This window comes from Salmo salar, chromosome ssa06 (genome assembly GCF_905237065.1).
Source record: "Salmo salar chromosome ssa06, Ssal_v3.1, whole genome shotgun sequence".
In the NCBI taxonomy this organism is placed as follows: Eukaryota; Metazoa; Chordata; class Actinopteri; order Salmoniformes; family Salmonidae; genus Salmo; species Salmo salar.
The window spans coordinates 29,650,711-29,672,312 of record NC_059447.1 but is presented as its reverse complement, the minus strand read 5'-3'; the positions used below and the strand labels follow the sequence as shown (position 1 = coordinate 29,672,312).

The 21,602-nt window shown below is 43.6% G+C and overlaps 2 protein-coding genes across 3 annotated transcripts; one reads left to right on the top strand and one right to left on the bottom strand.

Moving 5' to 3' along the window:
- The first annotated feature begins 658 nt into the window (after positions 1 to 658).
- akts1 (Proline-rich AKT1 substrate 1) lies at positions 659 to 4,231 on the top strand. Its single transcript, NM_001173769.1, is given in 6 exon segments — positions 659 to 765; positions 1,525 to 2,344; positions 2,442 to 2,706; positions 2,784 to 2,867; positions 2,938 to 3,110; positions 3,206 to 4,231. Coding segments are annotated over 5 exon segments (1,044 nt in total). The 5' UTR covers positions 659 to 765; positions 1,525 to 1,960; the 3' UTR covers positions 3,344 to 4,231.
- A 1,462-nt stretch (positions 4,232 to 5,693) lies between these two features.
- On the bottom strand, positions 5,694 to 19,673 carry LOC106606917 (tripartite motif-containing protein 16). Of its 2 annotated transcripts, XM_045720219.1 has the most exons (5): positions 19,479 to 19,670; positions 7,403 to 7,429; positions 7,167 to 7,229; positions 6,734 to 6,873; positions 5,694 to 6,581 (listed from the first exon to the last, which is right to left on the bottom strand). In XM_045720219.1, exons 1-5 carry the CDS (start codon positions 19,537 to 19,539, stop codon positions 6,174 to 6,176), a joined length of 699 nt encoding a protein of 232 aa, XP_045576175.1. In that variant the 5' UTR covers positions 19,540 to 19,670; the 3' UTR covers positions 5,694 to 6,173. The 2 variants fall into 2 exon arrangements, with proteins under 2 accessions (XP_045576175.1, XP_045576176.1); XM_045720220.1 differs by lacking the exon at positions 7,403 to 7,429 and having other exon boundaries at positions 19,479 to 19,673.
- Between the last annotated feature and the right edge of the window lie 1,929 nt (positions 19,674 to 21,602).

Sequence of the window (21,602 nt, the reverse complement as noted above, 5' to 3'; positions counted from 1 at the left end):
TCAAAACGTCACGCCAGGGTAAGCCTACACGAAACATGAAAAATGTATGATGGAAAAACGATTGGAACCATTTCTCTGTTTGACAACTAGGTTTTATGGGTATTCAAATCAAATTGTATTGGTCACATACTTATATTTAGCAGATGTTATTGCGGGTGTAGCGAAATGCTTGTGTTCCTAGCTCCAGCAGTGCAGTAGTATCGAACAATACACACATCTCAAAGTAAAATAATGGAATGAAGAAATATATAAGTATAAGGACGAGCAATGACGGAGTGGCATTGACTAGAATTGTTTTATTTATTTTTTCTTTAACCTTTATTTAACTGACTTGCCTAGTGAAATAAAAATGTAACGTTTTACTCTCCTCTTTTTTCCTTCATCTGCACTGCAAAATTAGAAGACAGTTTAGGTGGGAATAATATATAGATTCAAAAGTCTACCAAAAGCATTTGCTTCCACCTGTCAAGCTCTCCATCATGTCAGATCAGTGAGGATGAAGTAAATTATACCAGTAGAAGAAACCATGACAAACTATTGAGATGCAGCCAGCCCCAAGCCTCGTCCAAGTGCGCGTCCAAAACAAGACGAGTACGAGCCCGCCCACAGTCACATGTAAAACGTGCGTCTCGTCTAGCGTCTCTAAACAGCAACGTCGGAGTCTAGGGGAGACTATTCTTGAGATGAAGAATCAGACAAAGAGGGATAAAGAAACAGTTAGAACTAGAAAAACGCGTGCAACAGACGAAATAAGGAACTGAATGTGTAAGCTGACTTCTGTTCTTGCTGTTTATTTGTGTCTGTGTGTGCCAGTGTCTCTGCAAAGGCGAGAAATGGAGGTGAAATGTGTTCATGTTGGGAGGAGAGTGCACAGGAGACCAGTTGGCTAGCATGTTAGCAAACAAACAATCACAAACAATCCGCAGTCTTGAAAATTGCATTTTCATTGAAGTGCTTTCCTGGTAGTAATAATCACAGGGATGACATTTAGAAACGAGCTGGGTAAGTCTAGAGCAGGCAGTCACCCCACAAGGTTTTGGCAGAGCCAGTTCGTATGCTAACGAATGCACAAGATTGGGAGGGAGGAAGGGGGACGACGACGCTGAACTGCGACAGTAAGCAAGACGTAACGACAGGTGGACAACGACTTCCCACAGTTAGCATAGGTCTATTTTGGAACATCCTCAAACTGCCACTGAGATATTGACCACTGAGATATTGACCATGAACTCAAGTCATGCAACAAGGTAGTCTGACGTCAGAAAAGTTATATGGAATTGAAATGTATGTACAGTATTTGGATCATGTGAATTTGACAAATTATATGCTTGAGTTGAGTGTAATCTAATTTCATGAAGTTTCATCATGCATAAATTTATCAGATTATTATCTGAATTCTGGTTTAGTGATAATCTAAATGGTGCCTAGCTAGTGACATCAGCTAATATTGCTATAATGACTAACAATGCAAACTTTTTTTTTTTTAGCAACTCAAGCATTATTTCTCCATTTTGTTTTTTCCAGGTAACACCAGCAACATTTTCATTTATCTCTCCCCTAGTTCTCTCAGGCACACGGACATTAATAATATTAAACAATCACCTTGTGCCTCTGAAACCTGCTTTATAACAACTAAGGATAGTTTTATTCTTAGCTTTAACCAAACCACCAATAGAAAAAGGATCCTAACGTTTCCTCAGATTAGCCAAAAACACAGCAACACTACAGCCTACAATCCAGTGAGAAAAAAGGTAAACTTATCACAAGACTTGTTGACAAAAATATATAGTATTTAATATCAAACTGCTGGCTGAGTCCTACAGGCGCCTGATTACACTAACCTAAACCATTTTAGCTATTGATCAATAAAAACAGTTACAAAGCATCTATATGTTCCATAAAAGCTAGCCCTAATAAATTAAACACACCCAACAGTTATTGTCAGTCCTGTTTATCTATCATGGCCTCCATCACCCAATCATCTGACCCCGAGGTCCCAGACAACCACAAAGAGAGCTGGCTGGCACTACTTGCCGCGGCGGAGGGATATTGTCAGAAGTCAGGCTGCGACCTGGCTATTCTTACAGCCTGTAAGAAGTTCTGGCCATCTGTAGTGGAGGGAGATGAGAGGAAAAGGGAGAGTGGCTTGCCTGCTGGAGGCCGGAAGTGGGATTTCTCCTATCACGTGTGGGGTCAGGGGGCTTTGGCTGAGTCTTCGCGGCGCTACATGGACGACATTGCGGTGCTGCACTCCACATCTATGCTAACGGCGCATAGACATACACGTCTGAGTGCAGGAGACGGAGGAGCTAAACTGGTAGTGGACATGCCCACTGACAGGGCGGTGAGTAGACTGACTATCAGTCATTTTGTGCCATTCAATGTGGCTGTCATTCATAGTGCTGTGTGTGATTGTAAAGTTCTAAACTTCTCTTCCACAGGGCCTAACAGGTGAGGGTGGGGTGGGAACCATCAGCCCCAATACCACACTCTATTCGCAAAGCTACCCATCAATCTACCACTCAGGGGCTGTCATTGGCCAAGCTGCTGGGCAGCATGGGAATGGAGAGAGGGAGCGAGAGATGGCTGTGATGATAGAGGAGGCTGGACGAGGGAGAGACATTCCTGGAATTGGGGACTTGGAGGAAGAGTGTGAGGAAGAGGAGGACATGGACGAAAGGAGCCGTAATCTGAATGAGACTGCAGGTGAACACAGCTCTGTGGGACTATTTTTTTATCTCCAGGTCTGAATGACTTTGTAAATATTAATCTCTCTGCTTCAGGAGTGTTTTCCATGGATGAGGACTCTCTGTCTCGTGACTGTGAACCATTCTTTGAGTCCGATGGAGAGGAGGAGAGCACTGATGGTGAGTGTATGTGTGTAGTAATATTAGTTAATGATCTAATGCTCTTAATATGTGCCTCTCTCTGCTCCAGGCTCGTTAAGTGAGGACTGTCCTCCTCCACCGCGCAGCAGGGCCATGGGGCAGTCGTTCTCATCCCGACACCCCAACCCCATGAACATGGCCCGCTCCCTCCCCGTGTCTGTTCCTGTGTGGGGCTTCAAGGGCAACAGACCCCACCAGGGAGAAGGCCACAGTGGGGAACGGGTCAGTCAACCTTCATTTAAAAACATACAGCTCACTTTCTCTCTGTCGATCAGTCATTCTGACACACATACCCACTAACTGTCTCTGTGTTGCAGGCTGGCGTAGCTGACCTGGATCATATTGCTGCCAGCATGAAGGCCCTGTTGGCCCCAGGAGCCAACGACGGAACAGAAATGTTTGGAGGACTACCTCGCCCTCGCCTCAACACGGGAGACTTCTCCCTCAAACACTGAGAGAGCCAAAGAAAGTGAGGGGATGAAGGAGTGAGAGAGTGTGTGGATGAAAGAGAGCTAATTGATTGGCTGGCAGGCGGAAAAGTACCCCAGTGTATTAGCTAATCACTAACCCCAAATTTGGTAGGAACAACAGTGAATCCAGAGAGGATTAACTGACATGACCTGCGCTGGTATACACACTAAGATCATTTTCAACACATTACACCCATACACACTTAAACACTAAAAGACTATTCACTACACACAACTTAACTTCAAATGTGCTCATAGTGACCCACTGTACTGACCAACATGGACACTAACATATTGATATGTTTCTATCTGACACAGGTGTTGACTCTGTTGTGGGACTTTGCCAAGTAGATTCGTGGAGGATGGGTCACCCTTCTAGAAATGGTTGGCTCTAGGGGGCTTTTTAACATGAAGCCTGTAGCTTTTCAAATTGTGAGTGAAGGGCACCATGTCTCCATGAAACATGCCTTTTTGTACTTCTACCTTGCCAATGAATGACTGTACACTTACTATCGTTCTACCAGTCAATCTCTGACGTTGACACTATTATAATAATAATATCCTCCAAATGTGTTGACTGTGAGAGCGAGAGAAAGCAGAGGTGAACAGAGCTGTATCTATCATCTCCCAACTTTTCAAAAGCAGATAAATGTTTTAATTTGAGTACCTGTATGGTTTAAATTAAGGAGCAACATCTGTGAATCAGGCTGTTGGTTCTGACACTGAATATTATTTGGATGCAGTATAATGGCTGTCCTAGAGAGGGCAGTATCAGATTAAGAACTATACTGAACATAAATAAACACAACATGTAAAGTGTTGGTCCAATGTTTCATGAGTTGAAATAAAAGTTCTCAAAGAATTCCATACGCACAAAAAGCTTACTTCTCTCATTTTGTGCACACATTTCTTTACATCCCTGTTAGTGATCATTTCTCCTTTACCAAGATAATCCATCCACAGGTGTGACATAACATAATTAAACAGCAATATAATTTCACAGGTGCACGTTGTACTGGGGACAGTGAAAGGCAACTCTAAAATGTTTAGTTTTGTCACACAACACAATGCCACAGATGTCTCAAGTTGAGGGAGAGTGCAATTGGCATGCTGACTGCAGGAATGTCCACCAGAGCTGTTGCCAGAGAATTGGATCTTCATTTCCCTACCATAAGCTGCCTCCAACATCATTTTAGAGAATTAGATAGTACGTCCAACCGGCCTCACAACTGCAGACCACATGTAACCACACCAGCCCATGACCTCCGCATCTGGCTCCTTCACCTGCGGGATCGTCTGAGACCAGCTACCCGGACAACTGATGAAACTGGCTTTGCACAACCAAATAATTTATGTCAGAAACCGTCTCAGGGAAGCTCATCTGCGTGCTTGTCATTCTCACCAGGGTCTTGACCTGACTGACTAAAGTAGGTAAATGCTAACCTTCAACGGCCACTGGCATGCAGGAGAAGTATGCTCTTCACGGATGAATCCCGGTATCAACTGTACTGGGCAGATGGCAGACTGTGTATGGCGTCGTGTGGATGAGCTGATGTCAACGTTGTGAACAGAGTGCCCCATGGTGGGGTTATTGTATGGGCAGGCATAAGCTACGGACAACGAACACAATTGCATTTTATCTATGGCAATTTGAATGCATAGAGATACTGTGATGAGATCCTGTGGTCCATTGTTATGACATTCATCCACAGCCATGTTTCAGCATGATAATGCACTGCCCCATGTTGCAAGGATCTGTATACAATTCCTGGAAGCTGAAAATGTCCCAGTTTTTTCATGGCCTGCACACTTACCAGACATGTCACCCATTGAGCAAGTTTGGGATGCTCTGGATCGTATATGACAGCGTGTTCCAGTTCCTGCCAATATCCAGCAACTTTGCACAGCCAGTGAAGAGGAGTGGGACAACATTCCACAGGCCACAATCAACAGCCTGATCAACACTATGCGAAGGAGATGTGTCGCGCTGCATGAGGCAAATGGTGGTCATGCCAGATACTTTCTGATCCACACCCCTACCTTTTTTTTAAGGTATCTGTGACCAACGGATGCATATCTGTATTCTCAGTCATGTGAAATCCATAGATTAGGACCTAATGAATTCATTTCAATTGACTGATATGGGCCAGGGTTGTGGGTTCAATTCCCACGGGGGACCATTGCGAAAAAAGAAGAAAAAAATGTATGAAATGTATTCACTACTGTAAGTCGCTCTGGATAAGAGCGTCTGCTAAATGACTAAAATGTAAAATGTAAAAAAAATGATATCCTTATATGAACTGTAACTCAGTAACATAGTTGAAATTTTTGCATGTTGTGTTTCTATATATTTTTTCTATTGTTACACAGTTTTATTTATTCATCACATTCATACATGACCATGGTTAAATCAGATATAAAATGATACAAGCTATGAATGTAAACTACACACCCTACTTTAACACTAACAAACTAGTGCTGTAACAAAACTACTGACAGTACTAATAAATATTAATAGTCAATATAATTGTCATTCTAAATATTATAATATAACCTAGTAATTCATATGTATGTTGTCCTCATGCAACAGAGGGATAACAGCAACACTTAAAACAATAGACATGATGTGAATCTTACAGATTACCACTGATTTCATGTTGTGAAGATTCCATTATTCTCTGCTTCAATTCTGCATTCTGACACCAGTGCTTTTTCTCCAAATATTAGAAACATATATCTTCTCGTTCACTTTACCTCCCTCTCTTACAAATTCCCTGACCCGTTATTCCATCTCTCCTTTCCTACACCCTTCTTGTTACTGTCCCTCTTTCTTCCGGATCCAACAGAAGGATTTACTGCCAACCCAGAAACAAGGCAGAATCTTCTCTTTGAGGTCAGTTTTGAACTTGTGTATCAGTCGCACCGCCTTTTCCGCCTCCCCTTCTCCTTCCACGATGAAGAACTTGATGATGCCAGCGGGCTGGTCCAGGTATATGCTCATGGTGTTGCACAAAGGGAGCTCGACCGCCACGTTCTCCCCGTTGTGCCAGACGTGGTAGCAGGAGCCGGCCCAGCCCACACCCCATGAGCTTTCGTTCTCTCCCAGCCCACATGGCCCGTCCTTCCGGCCCATGCTCTCGTACACTGCCCCAATCACCACCCAGCCGTCATAGTCCACCTCCCAGTACCCTCTCTGCCCCAACAGCCCCTCCTTACAAAGCACCTGCACAGAATAGAGAGCGGATAGTAGAAAGGGTAGATTAGAGATGTCTTAGAGCCAGGCATGCACTGATGGCATGTCCAAAACGGTGGGCACACTTTAGTTACACAATGATACTATGATGTGTGCCCTGAAACTGAGGATGGCAGACCAACCTGTGGTGAATGCTCATATCTCTCCGGTCTCATGGGGTATGGACACACCTCCTCTGACATACGTGACACCTTGAGGTTGCTCTCGGATATCCACAGCAGCTTCTGGGCCGTTTTGTCATCCAGGGAGAGGGGGATCCAGTCTGAGAGGAGAAAGAGAAACGATGAGGTAAAGAGAGAGGAATTGAGTTGAGTGGTTGGTTGAATATGGATGAGATGAAAGGGTCGGAGAACCAATAAGGTCAGATGAGTACTGTGATATTATTGAGATAAGTACAATCTCTTTTGTGTGTAGGCCGTAAAGCGGATATACTGTAAGCCAGGTCATAATTGTGCATTTCAACATTGTATAGGCTGTGGGCAAGCAGGACTTAGCATCAAATGCATTACAGAGAGTGAGGCCCGAAGTGATAAAGAGCCAATTACATGGCCTTACATTTCATAAGGTCAGCCCTGGTGGTGGGATCATGAATATTGGGCTCGTACACCGGCGGCACCTCTGTTATGAGGAGAGAGAGAGAGATAAAGTGTGAAATCCATTAACGGTATATTGATGAGATAATCCAGTTTGAATTACACCACCGGTCTAATGTAATTCCTGGGATGCTATTGTTAGTCAGGATTTACAAAGGCTTTTCAGTACTTATACATGCAGTCTTACAGAAATCATACCTGCAGGAGCTGCCTGGGATTTTCTTCCTACAGAAAAGAGGCAAAAATGTATTATCTTTCCCAAATAGAACATTATCTTGTGTCAGATTGTTGTTATGTATTTATTCACTGTGCATTTGCAGAGGTTGTGCTAGGTGCTGTTTGTAGAGGTTGTGCTAGTTGTAGTTTGTAGAGGTTGTGCTAGTTGCAGTTTGTAGAGGTTGTGCTAGTTGCAGTTTGTAGAGGTTGTGCTAGGTGCTGTTTGTAGAGGTTGTGCTAGTTGTAGTTTGTAGAGGTTGTGCTAGTTGCAGTTTGTAGAGGTTGTGCTAGCTGCAGTTTGTAGAGGTTGTGCTAGTTGCAGTTTGTAGAGGTTGTGCTAGCTGCAGTTTGTAGAGGTTGTGCTAGTTGCAGTTTGTAGAGGTTGTGCTAGCTGCAGTTTGTAGAGGTTGTGCTAGGTGCTGTTTGTAGAGGTTGTGCTAGGTGCAGTTTGTAGAGGTTGTGCTAGCTGCAGTTTGTAGAGGTTGTGCTAGGTGCAGTTTGTAGAGGTTGTGCTAGTTGCAGTTTGTAGAGGTTGTGCTAGTTGCAGTTTGTAGAGGTTGTGCTAGCTGCAGTTTGTAGATGTTGTGCTAGGTGCAGTTTGTAGAGGTTGTGCTAGGTGCAGTTTGAAGAGGTTGTGCTAGGTGCTGTTTGTAGAGGTTGTGCTAGCTGCAGTTTGTAGAGGTTGTGCTAGCTGCAGTTTGTAGAGGTTGTGCTAGGTGCAGTTTGTAGAGGTTGTGCTAGGTGCAGTTTGTAGAGGTTGTGCTAGGTGCAGTTTGTAGAGGTTGTGCTAGGTGCAGTTTGTAGAGGTTGTGCTAGCTGCAGTTTGTAGAGGTTGTGCTAGCTGCAGTTTGTAGAGGTTGTGCTAGCTGCAGTTTGTAGAGGTTGTGCTAGGTGCAGTTTGTAGAGGTTGTGCTAGGTGCAGTTTGTAGAGGTTGTGCTAGCTGCAGTTTGTAGAGGTTGTGCCCCTGTGACAACAATTTTGAACCCCCTTGTGGGGGAGTATGAAATAATTTTTACATAACTAATTTTTGCTATCGTTCTTTTTTTACATCCGCTTTAGACAGTGGCAACGCGGAACACTAATTTAACACACATTTTCTAGAAGGACGGCTTTAGGCGGAACACAACAGTATCGTACCACATGCATCTGCATTATGAACATGGTCTTTTGCCTGCTAATGCCTGCAATGCAGTGAAGAAAACGATATGACAACAATAACATCTAATGTAACTGGCCCCTCTAACAGTAGAACTGGCCCCAGCTTGGCCCCCCCAGTTGAAATGGTCTAGAACCGCCACTGGTGCTAGGTGCAGTTACTGTCCATGATTCCTTCTCTCCCTTCCTTCTCTTCATCTCTTCTTCCCTTGCTTCTATCTCCCTGCTCCTGTCACTCTCTCCCTTCATCCCCCTCCCTCCCACTATTTGCCTTAATGCCATATATCACTTTGGAGTGTGTGTGCTATTCTGAGTCTTTTTTCTTAGCACTGATTAATGTAGTTTACCCATACCAGCCCAGGTTTGGGTTACGGCTTTACATCCGCTAAGGACGCACGTCACAGCCACTGACACCGGGGTTCAGGCCGTTATAAGATTACAAGTTGTGTGTGATGGACGTTATTTCACGCCACTGACAGCATGTTTGTCTCTGCTGCTGAAGTACTCTGGCTGTTGTTTAATCTCTGGTTCTCCCTCCTGTCCATTCATTTGTCATCTCACTTTCTCAGAAAACTGGGTGCTATTGCTGTTTCCACTCGGACTGTCACCGTCCGTCAGTCTCCTTTCGTCTATGGGCGACATTAGCTCAAATTACTTGATTTTCACAGGGTTATCCATCTTGTTTCAGCTCAGCTCTCATTCTCCCCTATCAGACTTAATCTGTTTTGCAAAATATTTTTTATTGTGAAACAAACAAAAAATAACAAAAAAACAGAAAACTTGAGCGTGCGTAACTATTGCCCCCCCCACCACCACCACCACCTTTTGCAGCAATTACAGCTGTATGTCTCTATAAGCTTGGCACATGTAGCCACTGGGATTTTTGCCCATTCTTCAAGGCAAAACTGCTCCAGCTCCTTCAAGTTGGATGGGTTCCGCTGGTGTACAGCAATCTTTAAATCATTCCACAGATTCTCAATTGGATTGAGGTATGGGCTTTGACTAGGCCATTCCAAGACAAGACTTTAGCAGAATGCTTAGGGTCATTGTCCTGCTGGAAGGTGAATCTCTATCCCAATCTGAAATCTCTGGAGGTTTCTCTCAAGAATTTCCCTGTAATTAGAACCATCCATCATTCCTTCAATTCTGACCAGTTTCCCAGTCCCTGCCGATGAAAAACATGGTGTTGATGGTGTTCATGGTGTTGATGGTGTTGGGTTTGCGCCAGACATAGCATTTTCCTTGATGGCCAAAAAGCTACATTTTAGTCTCATCTGACCAGAGTACCTTCTTCCATATGTTTGGGGAGTCTCCCACATGCCTTTTGGCAAACACCAAATGTGTTTGCTTATTTTTTTCTTTAAGCAATGGCTTTTTTCTGGCCACTCTTCCATAAAGCCCAGCTCTGTGGAGTGTACGGCTTAAACTGGTCCTATGGACAGATACTCCAATCCCCGCTGTGGAGCTTTGCAGCGCCTTCAGGGTTATCTTTGGTCTCTTTGTTGCCTCTCTGATTAATGCCCTCCTTGCCTGGTCTGTGAGTTTTGGTGGGCGGCCTTCTCTTGGTAGGTTTGTTGTGGTGCCATATTCCTTCCATTTTTTAATAATGGATTTAATGGTGCTCTGTGGGATGTTCAAAGTTTCAGATATTTTTTTATAACCAAACCCTGATCTGTACTTCTCCACAACTTTGTCTCTGACCTATTTGGAGAGCTCCTTGGTCTTCATGGTGCCACTTGCTTGGTGGTGTCCCTTGCTCAGTGGTGTTGCAGACTCTGGGGCCTTTTGGAACAGGTGTATATATTCTGAGATCATGTGACACTTAGATTGCACACAGGTGGACTTTATTTAATTAAATATGTGACTTCTGAAGGTAATTGGTTGCACCAGATCTTATTTAGGGGCTTCATAGCAAAGGGGGTGAATACATATGCACACTCCACCTTTCCGTTTTTTATCTTTTAGAATTCTTTGAAGCCAGTTATTTTTTTCATTTCACTTCACACAAAATAGTCCAAATTGGTATGTCCATTACATGAAATCCAAATAAAAATCAATTTAAATTCCAGGTTGTAATGCAACAAAATAGGAAAAACACCAAGGGGGTGAATACTTTTGCAAGGCACTGTACCTCTTTGACATGCCAGCGGTTGACAGTTTGGTCATCAGGTATATGCTTGATTTGCAGTAAATGCTTTGTTTACTTAGATAACTCATTGCGAAATGTCAATGAAACAGTAAAGCGGAAGTTGTTGCAAATATGGTCCAAAGTTATGCTAAATGTGGCTTTGTTCATGTCATTTTGATTGGTCAAAATATTTATTGTGATACCTTGTGATGGCTTACAATACAAGGGTGTTCTCAGATACTTGACTCCTGTTCTTCATTTATTTCAAGTTCACTGGTTTTTGTGGACTCTTACTTTTCATCTACCAGTATCTCTCAAGGGACCCATTCACACACAAATTCATGTTATCTGTACCAGGGCTCAGAAGAAGTCAACCATAGGTTTGAAAATGCACTGACTGGGGTAAAGGTTTGTTGACATGTCAAATCAAATCAAATTTTATTTGTAACATGCTTAATTACAAGCGCTTAACCAACAATGCAGTTCAATAAATAGAGTTAAGAAAATATTTACTAAATAAAGTAAAAAAATATATAATAATTTGAATCAAAAAGTAACACAAGAAAATTACATAACAATAACGGGGCTATATACAGGGGGTACCGGTACCGAGTCAATATGGGAGGGTACAGGTTAGTCGAGGTAATTTGTAAAGTGACTGTGCATAGATAATAAACAACGAGTAGCAACAGTATAAAACAAAGGGAGGGAGTCAATGTAAATAGTCCGGGTGGCCATTTGATTGATTGTTCAGCAGTCTTATGGCTAGGGGGTTGAAGCAGTTAAGGAGCCTTTTGGTCCTAGACTTGGCGCTCCGGTACCGCTTGCCGTGCGGTAGCAGAGAGAACAGTCTATGACTTGGGTGACTGGAGTCTTTGACAATTTTTGGGGCCTTCCTCTGACACCGCCTAGTATATAGGTCCTGGATGTCAGAAAGCTTGGCCCCAGTGATGTACTGGGCAGTACGCACTACCCTCTGTGGCACCTTACGGTCAGATGCCGAGCAGTTGCCATACCAGGCGGTGATGCAACCCGTCAGGATGCTCTCAATGGTGCAGCTGTAGAACTTTTTGAGGATCTGGGGACCCATGACAAATCTTTTCATTCTCCTGAGAGGAAAAGGTGTTGTCATGCACTCTTCACAACTGCCTTGATGTGTTTAGACCATGACCAGGAACTTGAAACTCTCGACCTGCTCCACTTCAGCCCGTCAATGTTAACGGGGGCCTGTTCGGCCCTCCTTTTCCTATAGTCCACGATCAGCTCCTTTGTCTGGTTCACATTGAGGGAGAGGGTGTTGTCCTGACACCACACTGCCAGGTCTCTGACCTCCTCCTTATAGACTTTCTCATCATTGGGGGCAGCCCGTCAGGAAGTCCAGGAGCCAGTTGCAGAGGGAGGTGTTTAGTCCCAGGGTCCTTAGCTTAGTGATGAGCTTTGTGGGCACTATGGTGTTGAACGCTGAGCTGTAGTCAATGAATAGCATTCTCACATAGGTGTTCCTTTTGTCCAGGTGGGAAAGGGCAGTGTGGAGTGCGATTGAGATTGCATCATCTGTGGATCTGTTGGGGCGGTATGTGAATTGGCGTGGGTCTAGGGTTTCCGACATGATGGTGTTGATGTGTGCCATGACCAGCTTTTCAAAGCACTTCATGGCTACCGACGTGAGTGCTACGGGGTGGTAATCATTTAGGCAGGTTACCTTCGCTTTCTTGGGCACAGGGACTATGGTGGTCTGTTTGAAACATGTAGGTATTACAGACTCAGTCAGGGAGAGTTTGAAAATGTCAGTGAAGACACTTGCCAGTTGGTCCGCGCATGCTTTGAGTACACGTCCTGGTAATCCATCTGGCCCCGCGGCTTTGTGAATGTTGACCTGTTTAAAGGTCACTTCGGCTACGGAGAACGTGATCACACAGTCATCTGGAACAGCTGGTGCTCTCATGCATGCTTCAGTGTTGCTTGCCTCGAAGCGAGCATAAAAGTCCTGTATTAACGCTTTGTCTGTTTGATGGTTCATCTGAGGGCATAGTGGGATTTGTTATGTGGCTTGATTGAACCATTTTTTGTGGTAAAAGTGTTGGGATTGGTAAGAATTTCGGCCCGTCTTTTTGTAGTGTGGTCATTGAACAGTTTATGCAGTAATATTGCTGTGATTTGACTGTTTTATACAGTAATATTGTGGTGATTGGTCAAATTTGCAACCCCTCGTATAATATGCAGAATCGCAGAATTCCACAATCCTGGAGGGACTGATATGGGTATTTTCTCCTTTACATAACACACACATGCACACATAGGATACCGGTACTGCTTTCAAATGCCCCAAACACGTGTTTGAAGATGTCGCTGGATAGCAAACTTTCAGTGATGGAGGGGATAGCAGAGAGCGTGAGCGATATGTCTTAATTGTTCTTCCTGACAGTCTGCACCATTGCAGGAAGCCAGGGCCTTTGCTAACACCAATGGATTACTTTTTAGAGGACAGGTGGTCAACTGGTCATTGATCATGGTGGCCCTGCCAACACATTGCTGGAAGGATTGGCCAGTCTGTCCTTTTAGCCCAGCTCTTTTGCGCAGGACAGTCCATGCTGGCACCTGTCTGAGGAAAACCTAACTCTCCAGCTTTCGCGACGTGTCTGCCCAGTGGCGGACAGGGAGCCGACAGGATGGGGCGGCAGCGTAGCCTAGTGGTTAGAGCGTTGGACTAGTAATCCAAAGGTTGCAAGATTGAATCCCCGAGCTTACAAGGTACAAAAGGCAGTTAACCCACTGTTCCTAGGCCGTCATTGAAAATAAGAATTTGTTCTTAACTGACTTGCCTAGTTAAATAAAGGTAAAAAATAAAATAAAAAGGATGATGACCATGAGGAAAATGTGAGCTTGTTACAACATCAGTAGAGGCCAAGTGAAACTGAGAGGATGAGCAGAGGAAGAATGAGGCTGAGAACTTCACTATCTTCCTTGCTTGAAGCATGTGTACCAAAGAAGCTGCCACATTACTGTATGCCCAGTTTAGAGGTTATGATGTCTTTCAACAACTTCCCATCGTGGTTGGCTGAACTCTGATCCACTGGTCTTTCCAATCAAGCTTCCATGTTTGTGACTTACACTCCACTGAATGTGTCCTGAAGACTGAACAGCTGCACACTGCCCAAAAGAGATGAAAATGACTTTGACAGAAAGGTATGCATATAATGTATACTGTGCTGAACAACAAGTAGAAGTAATGATCAGGGAAGGTTTGGAAAGGGAGAAGGACATCTGATCTCGGGAGTTGGGACGTGGGCAGTAGGAAGGAAAGGGGTTGTTGACAGGTCACTTAATCCGTCATCCCTCCCCATACTCTCCCGGAATCCTCCCTTATAGGGACCGAGCGATGGGAGAGGGAGGGACACAGAGAAAAATAGCAAGAGTCGGCTAATAGGATAACCAAGGATAGTTAGTAGATGGCAAAAGTAAGACATTGATGGAGGGTGTCACCAAGGGATTCAGGAGAATCATTGCGAGGGTAGAGAGATTTAAATATACATTTTAAAGCAGGGATGGGCAATTGGTGGCTCCCCAAAAAAATGTAATAAGCCTTACTTTTGCAAGTTAAAATAGTAGAATACACTAGGTGCAATTTTGAAATTTGGTTGTGCATCAGCAGTTTTTCCCTTGTTATGTCAGACACTGATAGTCACTCAATTAGCCCATGTCAGCAAAATATTTGTATATAGGCAAATTAGTCTAGCGGCCAGCTAGCTACTTAGTAATCATGGTCGAATTATCGGCTGGTGGGCCCCCATTGATTTTGTTATGGAAAAATATATAGAATTGCAGGAAATTAGCTGTCGAACAGCCAATTTTTTTCTCTCCGCCCTATGGCAAAATGAGTACAATTACATGAAATGAGTTATAAAATTGCTAAATCGTAGAATTGCAGCAAACTTGCTTTAAAACATCAACATTTTCTCTACGCCCCGTGGCAAAATGTGTGGAATTGCACGAACTTAACTCTAAAACGCTGTCAAGAGGGGGGCTGCTAAAATGTTTTGCTAGCACAGTAATGTGATGGAGCATTTGACAGGCAATTTTGCTATTTGAAAGTGTCTGATCCTCATTTGAAGAGAATGTTTCACAGGCAGTATACAGTGCATTCGGAAACTATTCAGACCCCTTGACTATTTCCACATTTTGTTACATTACAGCCTTATTCTAAAATGGATTAAATAGTTTTTTTCCCTCATCAATCTACACACAATACTCCATAATGACAAAGCAAGAACAGGTTTTTAGAAATTTTTGCAAAAAGGGAAAGGGTATGAATACTTTCTGACATCCAGAAAACATCCAGAGTCTCCATGGAATGAGACATCACCCTGGCTGGTTATTATGAGCGGGGCCCGGCGGGGGTGGGGGGGATATGAGTGGGCTCTGGCTCCCCTGTGGAGGATAAGCCCAGCCAGATACCCTGCTGCTCTCAGTGGGGTCACCAGCAAAGCCCTGGACAGATTGACAGATGGATAAACAGATACTCAGAGAGATTGACGAGTTGACACAGAGATAGAGGCATTTAAAGAAAGAGAAAACGGGTGGATGAATGTTCAGGCACATAGAGACAGTGGCAGAAAATGACAAACAAGGGAGGTTGCTACCTCAGGTCAAACATACGGGTCAAATGCATTGGAATCCATTGAACCATAAATCTAATTGCGAAATCATAGGATTGAAATGGCAGAGGAAGGATTGGAATGGAAGTCCAACAGTATTGGGGACAGCATTTGAAAAGATTTCTTCTGATCTTGGAAAAGTTTGTCCATTTAACCAACATTTGTCAAGTTCTAGAGATGTTTTTGAAGATGAGTATGATGTTTGTTCACAGTAACAACGACATTCAGGACATATGATAGGTGTGCTGCGGATGGACAGAAGCTAATCGGAGAATGAAATGAAGACTCCTCCCTGGTAATTGGAGGAAAGCCAGTTGGCCATGTTGAGGACATCTGTAGATGCCTTTCAGAAGTCAGGAAGATGACCCCTCTGACATGGTAGAAAAGAAGCTGCTTATGTTGGACGTGCTCGTCGGTGGTCTGCACGACCCCCCTGGATGAGATGGAGCTCTCTGCCCGGATCGGGTTCGGGAACAGCGGGATCTCCCCTGATAGGGAGATCACGAGATGTGACGGAGAGAGGTGAAGGGAGCTGGCCAAAGCTCAGACCCATCCCTTTGCCCTCTGTTATGAAGTGTCTAAAAAAAACCTTGCTGTGTTCCAAGCCGATGATGAAATGGAGATGGATGGAAAAAGCATGGACAGAAAGATGTACAAACCAACAGGAGGATACATGACAGCATTCTTGAAGAAAAAGAAGGAGAAAGTCATTGGGAGGTGATGGGCTCCAATTAGAGGTCTTCACTGGTCTAAAAAGTTGGACCAGGACCAGAATGGACCCAAGGACAACACGACCTAGACCCAACCCGTACCCTAACTGGAACGAGTGACCAAAACAATCTGTTTATCAGCCAAGTTGTTCTTCTGGTTAACAAATAGGTCTTTACAGTATATGTTGGCTAGGCCTTCTATAAGTCAATAAATTCACCTTATTAGCGTAAAATAAATATGCTAGAGGCTATGCAGAGCCGTGGCCGGGTCCAATCAAACAGGACCCAACCCGGACCTGAGGGATAAGTTAGAATTTCAGACCCGAACCCGATCAGGCCCTGGTCCGAAATTGGGTATATCGGGTCCACCCGGACCCGTGAAGACCTAGCTCCAATTGACTTTGTAATAATTAATGTTTAGCTGGACATTGTCATGAAAAGCAATGCAACTGTCTAAATTTAAATCTGGCAATCTGAAGAAATATAATTCATCATGAGTCAGAACTGAAGCAATCAGATACGAACCTCAGCGGTCAGATTTTCACAGAATCAAACAGCCATGAATAAAACTTTGTGTTTCACAGCCAGGTACTTGAGTTACTGTCCATGACTTCACACTTCATTACCATGGGAGCCAGAGGATGGCAGTGATAGGGAGTGAGAAGGGAGTGATGGGACATTGAGGCCACACTGAGCTGGGACTGGATACATGTGAAGGATCCATAGCAGGGTTGGATGGACAGAGGGATATATGAAGAAGCACAGAGTGGAAACTGGAGAGGGAGAAGGAAGATGAGAAATATAGCAATATAGAAAAAAAGTGGACGGGATCATTGGCAGCATTCAGAGAGGTTAGTTTCATGGAGCAAAGTGACAGACAGAGATGAGGTATGAGACCTGACATGGCCAGTGAGGCTCTGTGAGAGCTGACTGCTGAAAGAATGGATTTGATCCGGTGGGAACATTGTGGTCTGGAGAGGCGATGTCAGAAGAGGGGGAAACAGTTTGATGAGCTGATTGATGAGATGGGGGAGAGATTTGGCAGCAAGACAGGCGGAAAGAGGTACTTGGCAAAGTGGGCCTGTCAAAGGAACATGATACAGCTTGTAACTAACTGGTGGCCAATAAACAACATGTTATCGACATCATATATTCATAATAAACACCCAGTGATGAGCACTGTCTGTCTGTCTGTCTGTCTGTCTGTCTGTCTGTCTGTCTGTCTGTCTGTCTGTCTGTCTGTCTGTCTGTCTGTCTGTCTGTCTGTCTGTCTGTCTGTCTGTCTGTCTGTCTGTCTGTCTGTCTGTCTGTCTGTCTGTCTGTCTGTCTGTCTGTCTGTCTGTCTCTCTCCTTAGCTAGCCTTATAATAAAGTCCATATGCCAAAACAGTAGTTAACACTTACGATTCCAAGTAGCTTAACCGTAACTGAACAACACTCTTATAAAAGTCAACCTGCACAGAAATGCTACTGTAAGAAGTAGGGTGTGAATATCAGAGTACACACAGTAGCCTACATATAGACTCCACCATGCCCCATAGACTACATATAGACCCCACCATGCCCCATAGCCTACATATAGACTCCACCATGCCCCATAGCCTACATATAGACTCCACCATGCCCCATAGCCTACATATAGACCCCACCATGCCCCATAGCCTACATATAGACTCCACCATGCCCCATAGCCTACATATAGACTCCACCATGCCCCATAGCCTACATATAGACCCCACCATGCCCCATAGCCTACATATAGACTCCACCATGCCCCATAGCCTACATATAGACTCCACCATGCCCCATAGCCTACATATAGACCCCACCATGCCCCATAGCCTACATATAGACTCCACCATGCCCCATAGCCTACATATAGACTCCACCATGCCCCATAGCCTACATATAGACTCCACCATGCCCCATAGCCTACATATAGACTCTACCATGCCACATAGCCTACATATAGACTCCACCATGCCCCATAGCCTACATATAGACTCCACCATGCCCCATAGCCTACATATAGACTACACCATGCCCCATAACCTACATATAGACTACACCATGCCCCATAGCCTACATATAGACTCCACCATGCCCCATAACATACATATAGACTCCACCATGCCCCATAGCCTACATATAGACTCTACCATGCCACATAGCCTACATATAGACCCCACCATGCCACATAGCCTACATATAGACTCCACCATGCCCCATAGTCTACATATAGACTCCACCATGCCACATAGCCTACATATAGACCCCACCATGCCCCATAGCCAACATATAGACTCCACCATGCCCCATAGCCTACATATAGACTCCACCATGCCCCATAGCCTACATATAGACTCCACCATGCCCCATAGCCTACATATAGACTCCACCATGCCCCATAGCCTACATATATTTGTAAGTCGCTCTGGATAAGAGCGTCTGCTAAATGACTTAAATGTAAAATGTAAATATAGACTCCACCATGCCCCATAGCCTACATATAGACTCCACCATGCCCCATAGCCTACATATAGACTCCACCATGCCCCATAGCCTACATATAGACTCCACCATGCCCCATAGCCTACATATAGACTCCACCATGCCCCATAGCCTACATATAGACTCCACCTTGACCCATATACCAGTGCTAAAACGTGTCTTTGAGTATGACACAGTGAAAAAGCTGTTGGTTCCTTTGTTAACTTAAAATAACGACTTGTTTCTTAATCCTGCGGCCCAGAAAAGCCTGGAGGCACTGGCCTTTTGCAACTGAGGTTGTCAGGAAAAACAACACTGGCAGCATTTCACAGTACGACACTGGACTTACTCCATATTTGGATGTAGTTTTCAGTGAGAGGCAGGCATAGGAACTTGAATAACTTGATTTTCAGAAATACATCAGCCACAATAATCCTAATTTCCCTATTCACTAGGTACAATGTCATCTCAAAAGTATTATAAAAAAATGACCCAATGGTAATGAAATAATTTCCTATTTATTATTTAGTTAAGTTACTGACAAACTACAATGAATCATTTGAGACATAACAATACAATGTCAACAAAGTAAAACAATCCAAAATGATTCATTACTTGCCTGGTGTTTGATAAAGTAAAACCATTTATAACACAACAAGACACGAAACATGTATTCATGAGAATGTGAATATTAATTATGAATGCTAATTTCTGAAAATGTGAAATATACATAAAAAATTGTAATTTCTATAATTTATTGGGAAATCCAATAAAATGTTATTTTAATGTAATACTGATTGACTGATTATTACATTTGCTTTAAAAATCTGTTCAACTGAGGAGGAGAGGGTTTTGGTCCGCTTTCAATTACATCATGTATTGACACATGTAAACTCACAGACTAGATCATGAACCCTTACCTGCTTTCTTTGGCACAGGCATGACTTCCTTACTGCTTGGAGCGTAGTTTGGCAATGGCATGGTACCCTATGGTCTTCAGCAGAGATAGTGGCTGATCCTTTCTCCATGAACACTTTTATTTCCTCAGGGAGAATGGGGAGGGGGTGACGGGTTAGGACAGGAGGTGCCCAGGTTGGGAGATGAGCGGTGTTTGGTGAAGGTTAGTTGGATGTAAGGGGTTACTGAAGGGTTGGTCCTGTCATCTGAAACTTCTGCAACCCTAGTGAAACCCCTGCAACCCTAGAGTTTAAAAAAACACAAGCAAACACACACTGTACAGTATGTCACAAACACTATACTCCTTTTACATACAGTACCAGTCAAAAGTTTGGACACACCTACTCATTGAAGGGTTATTCTTAATTTGTACTATTTTCTACATTGTAGGATAATAGTAAAGACATCAAAACTATGAAATAACACATATGGAATCATGTAGTAACCAAAAAATCAAAATATATTTTAGACTCTTCAAAGTAGCCACCCTTTGCCTTGATGACAGCTTTGCACACTCTTGGCATTCTCTCAACCAGCTTCACTTGGAATGCTTTTCCAACAGTATTTAAGCAGTTCCCACACATTCTGAGCACTTGTTGGCTGCTTTTCCTTCACTCTATGGTCCAACTCATCCCAAACCATCCCAATTGGGTGGAGGTCGGGTGATTGTGGAGGCCAGGTCATCTGATGCAGCCCTCCATCACTCTCCTTCCTGGTGAAATAGCCCTTACACAGCCTGGAGGTGTGTTGGGTCATTGTCCTGTTGAAAACAAATGATAGTCCCACTAAGCCCAAACCAGATGGGATGGCGTATTGCTGCAGAATGCTATGGTAGCCATGCTGGTTAAGTGTGCCTTGAATTCTAAATAAATCACAGACAGTGTCAACATTAAAGCACCCCCACACCATCACACCTCCTCCTCCATGCTTCACGGTGGGAACCACACATGGATATCATCTGTTCACCTACTCTGCGTCTCACAAAGACACAACAGTTGAAACCAAAAATCGCACATTTGGACTCATCAGACCAAAGGACAGATTTCCACCGGTCTAATGTCCATTGCTCGTGTTTCTTGGCCCAAGCAAGTCTCTTCTTCTTATTGGTGTCCTTTAGTTGTGGTTTCTTTGCAGCAATTCGACCATGAAGGCCTGATTCACATAGTCTCCTCTGAACAGTTGATGTTGAGATGTGTCTGTTACTTGAACTCTGTGAAGCATTTATTTGGGCTGCAATTTCTGAGGCTGGTAACTCTAATGAACTTATCCTCTGCAGCAGAGGTAACTCTGGATCTTCCTTTCCTGTGGCGGTCCTCATGAGAGCCAGTTTCATCATAGCGCTTGATGGTTTTTGCGATTGCACTTGAAGAAACTTTCAAAGTTCTTGAAATTTTCCGTATTGACTGACCTTCATGTCTTTAAGTAATGATGGACTGTCGTTTCTCTTTGCTTATTTGAGCTGTTCTTGTCATAATATGGACTCTGTCTTTTACCAAATATGGCTATCTTCTGTTTACCACCCCTACCTTGTCACAACACAACTGATTGGCTCAAATGCATTAAGAAAGAAAGAAATTCGACAAATTAACTTTTAACAAGGCACACCTGTGAATTGAAATGCATTCCAGGTGACTACCTCATGAAGCTGGTTGAGAGAATGCCAAGAGTGTGCAAAGCTGTCATCAAGGCAAAGGGTGGCTACATTGAATAATTTCAAATCTCAAATATATTTAGATTTTTTTACACTTTTTTGGTCACTACATGATTATGTGTTATTTCATACTTTTGATGTCTTCACTCTTATTATACAAGGTAGAAAATATATATATATTTTTTAAACAACCTTGAATGAGGAGGTGTTCTAAACATTTTGACCGCTAGTGTATATGTGTGAAATATGTTTTGATTTAGAATGGACCAATATCATGGACCTCTCTCTCGAAACGGTGGTTCCTTTTCATGCCAGCCAGGTAGGCTATACTCCTGTTGTAAAGATAAGCAATGTGCTTAATATTAGGAAAGTTGAGAAAAAAAATATAGTAGGCCTAGCCTATAGAAAGGTGATAGGATATTGTGAAAGGATATTG

What these genes read in the sequence shown, in the direction of transcription:
- LOC106606917 (XM_045720219.1), bottom strand. Translation starts at nt 19,539, where the DNA reads ATGCCATTGCCAAACTACGCTCCAAGCAGTAAGGAAGTCATGCCTGTG. An exon ending in ATCCCAGGCAGCTCCTGCAG is followed by an intron (nt 7,230 to 7,402) that starts GTATGATTTCTG and finishes TCCTCATAACAG; the next exon opens with AGGTGCCGCCGGTGTACGAG. An exon ending in CAGGGCTGACCTTATGAAAT is followed by an intron (nt 6,874 to 7,166) that starts GTAAGGCCATGT and finishes TTCTCCTCTCAG; the next exon opens with ACTGGATCCCCCTCTCCCTG.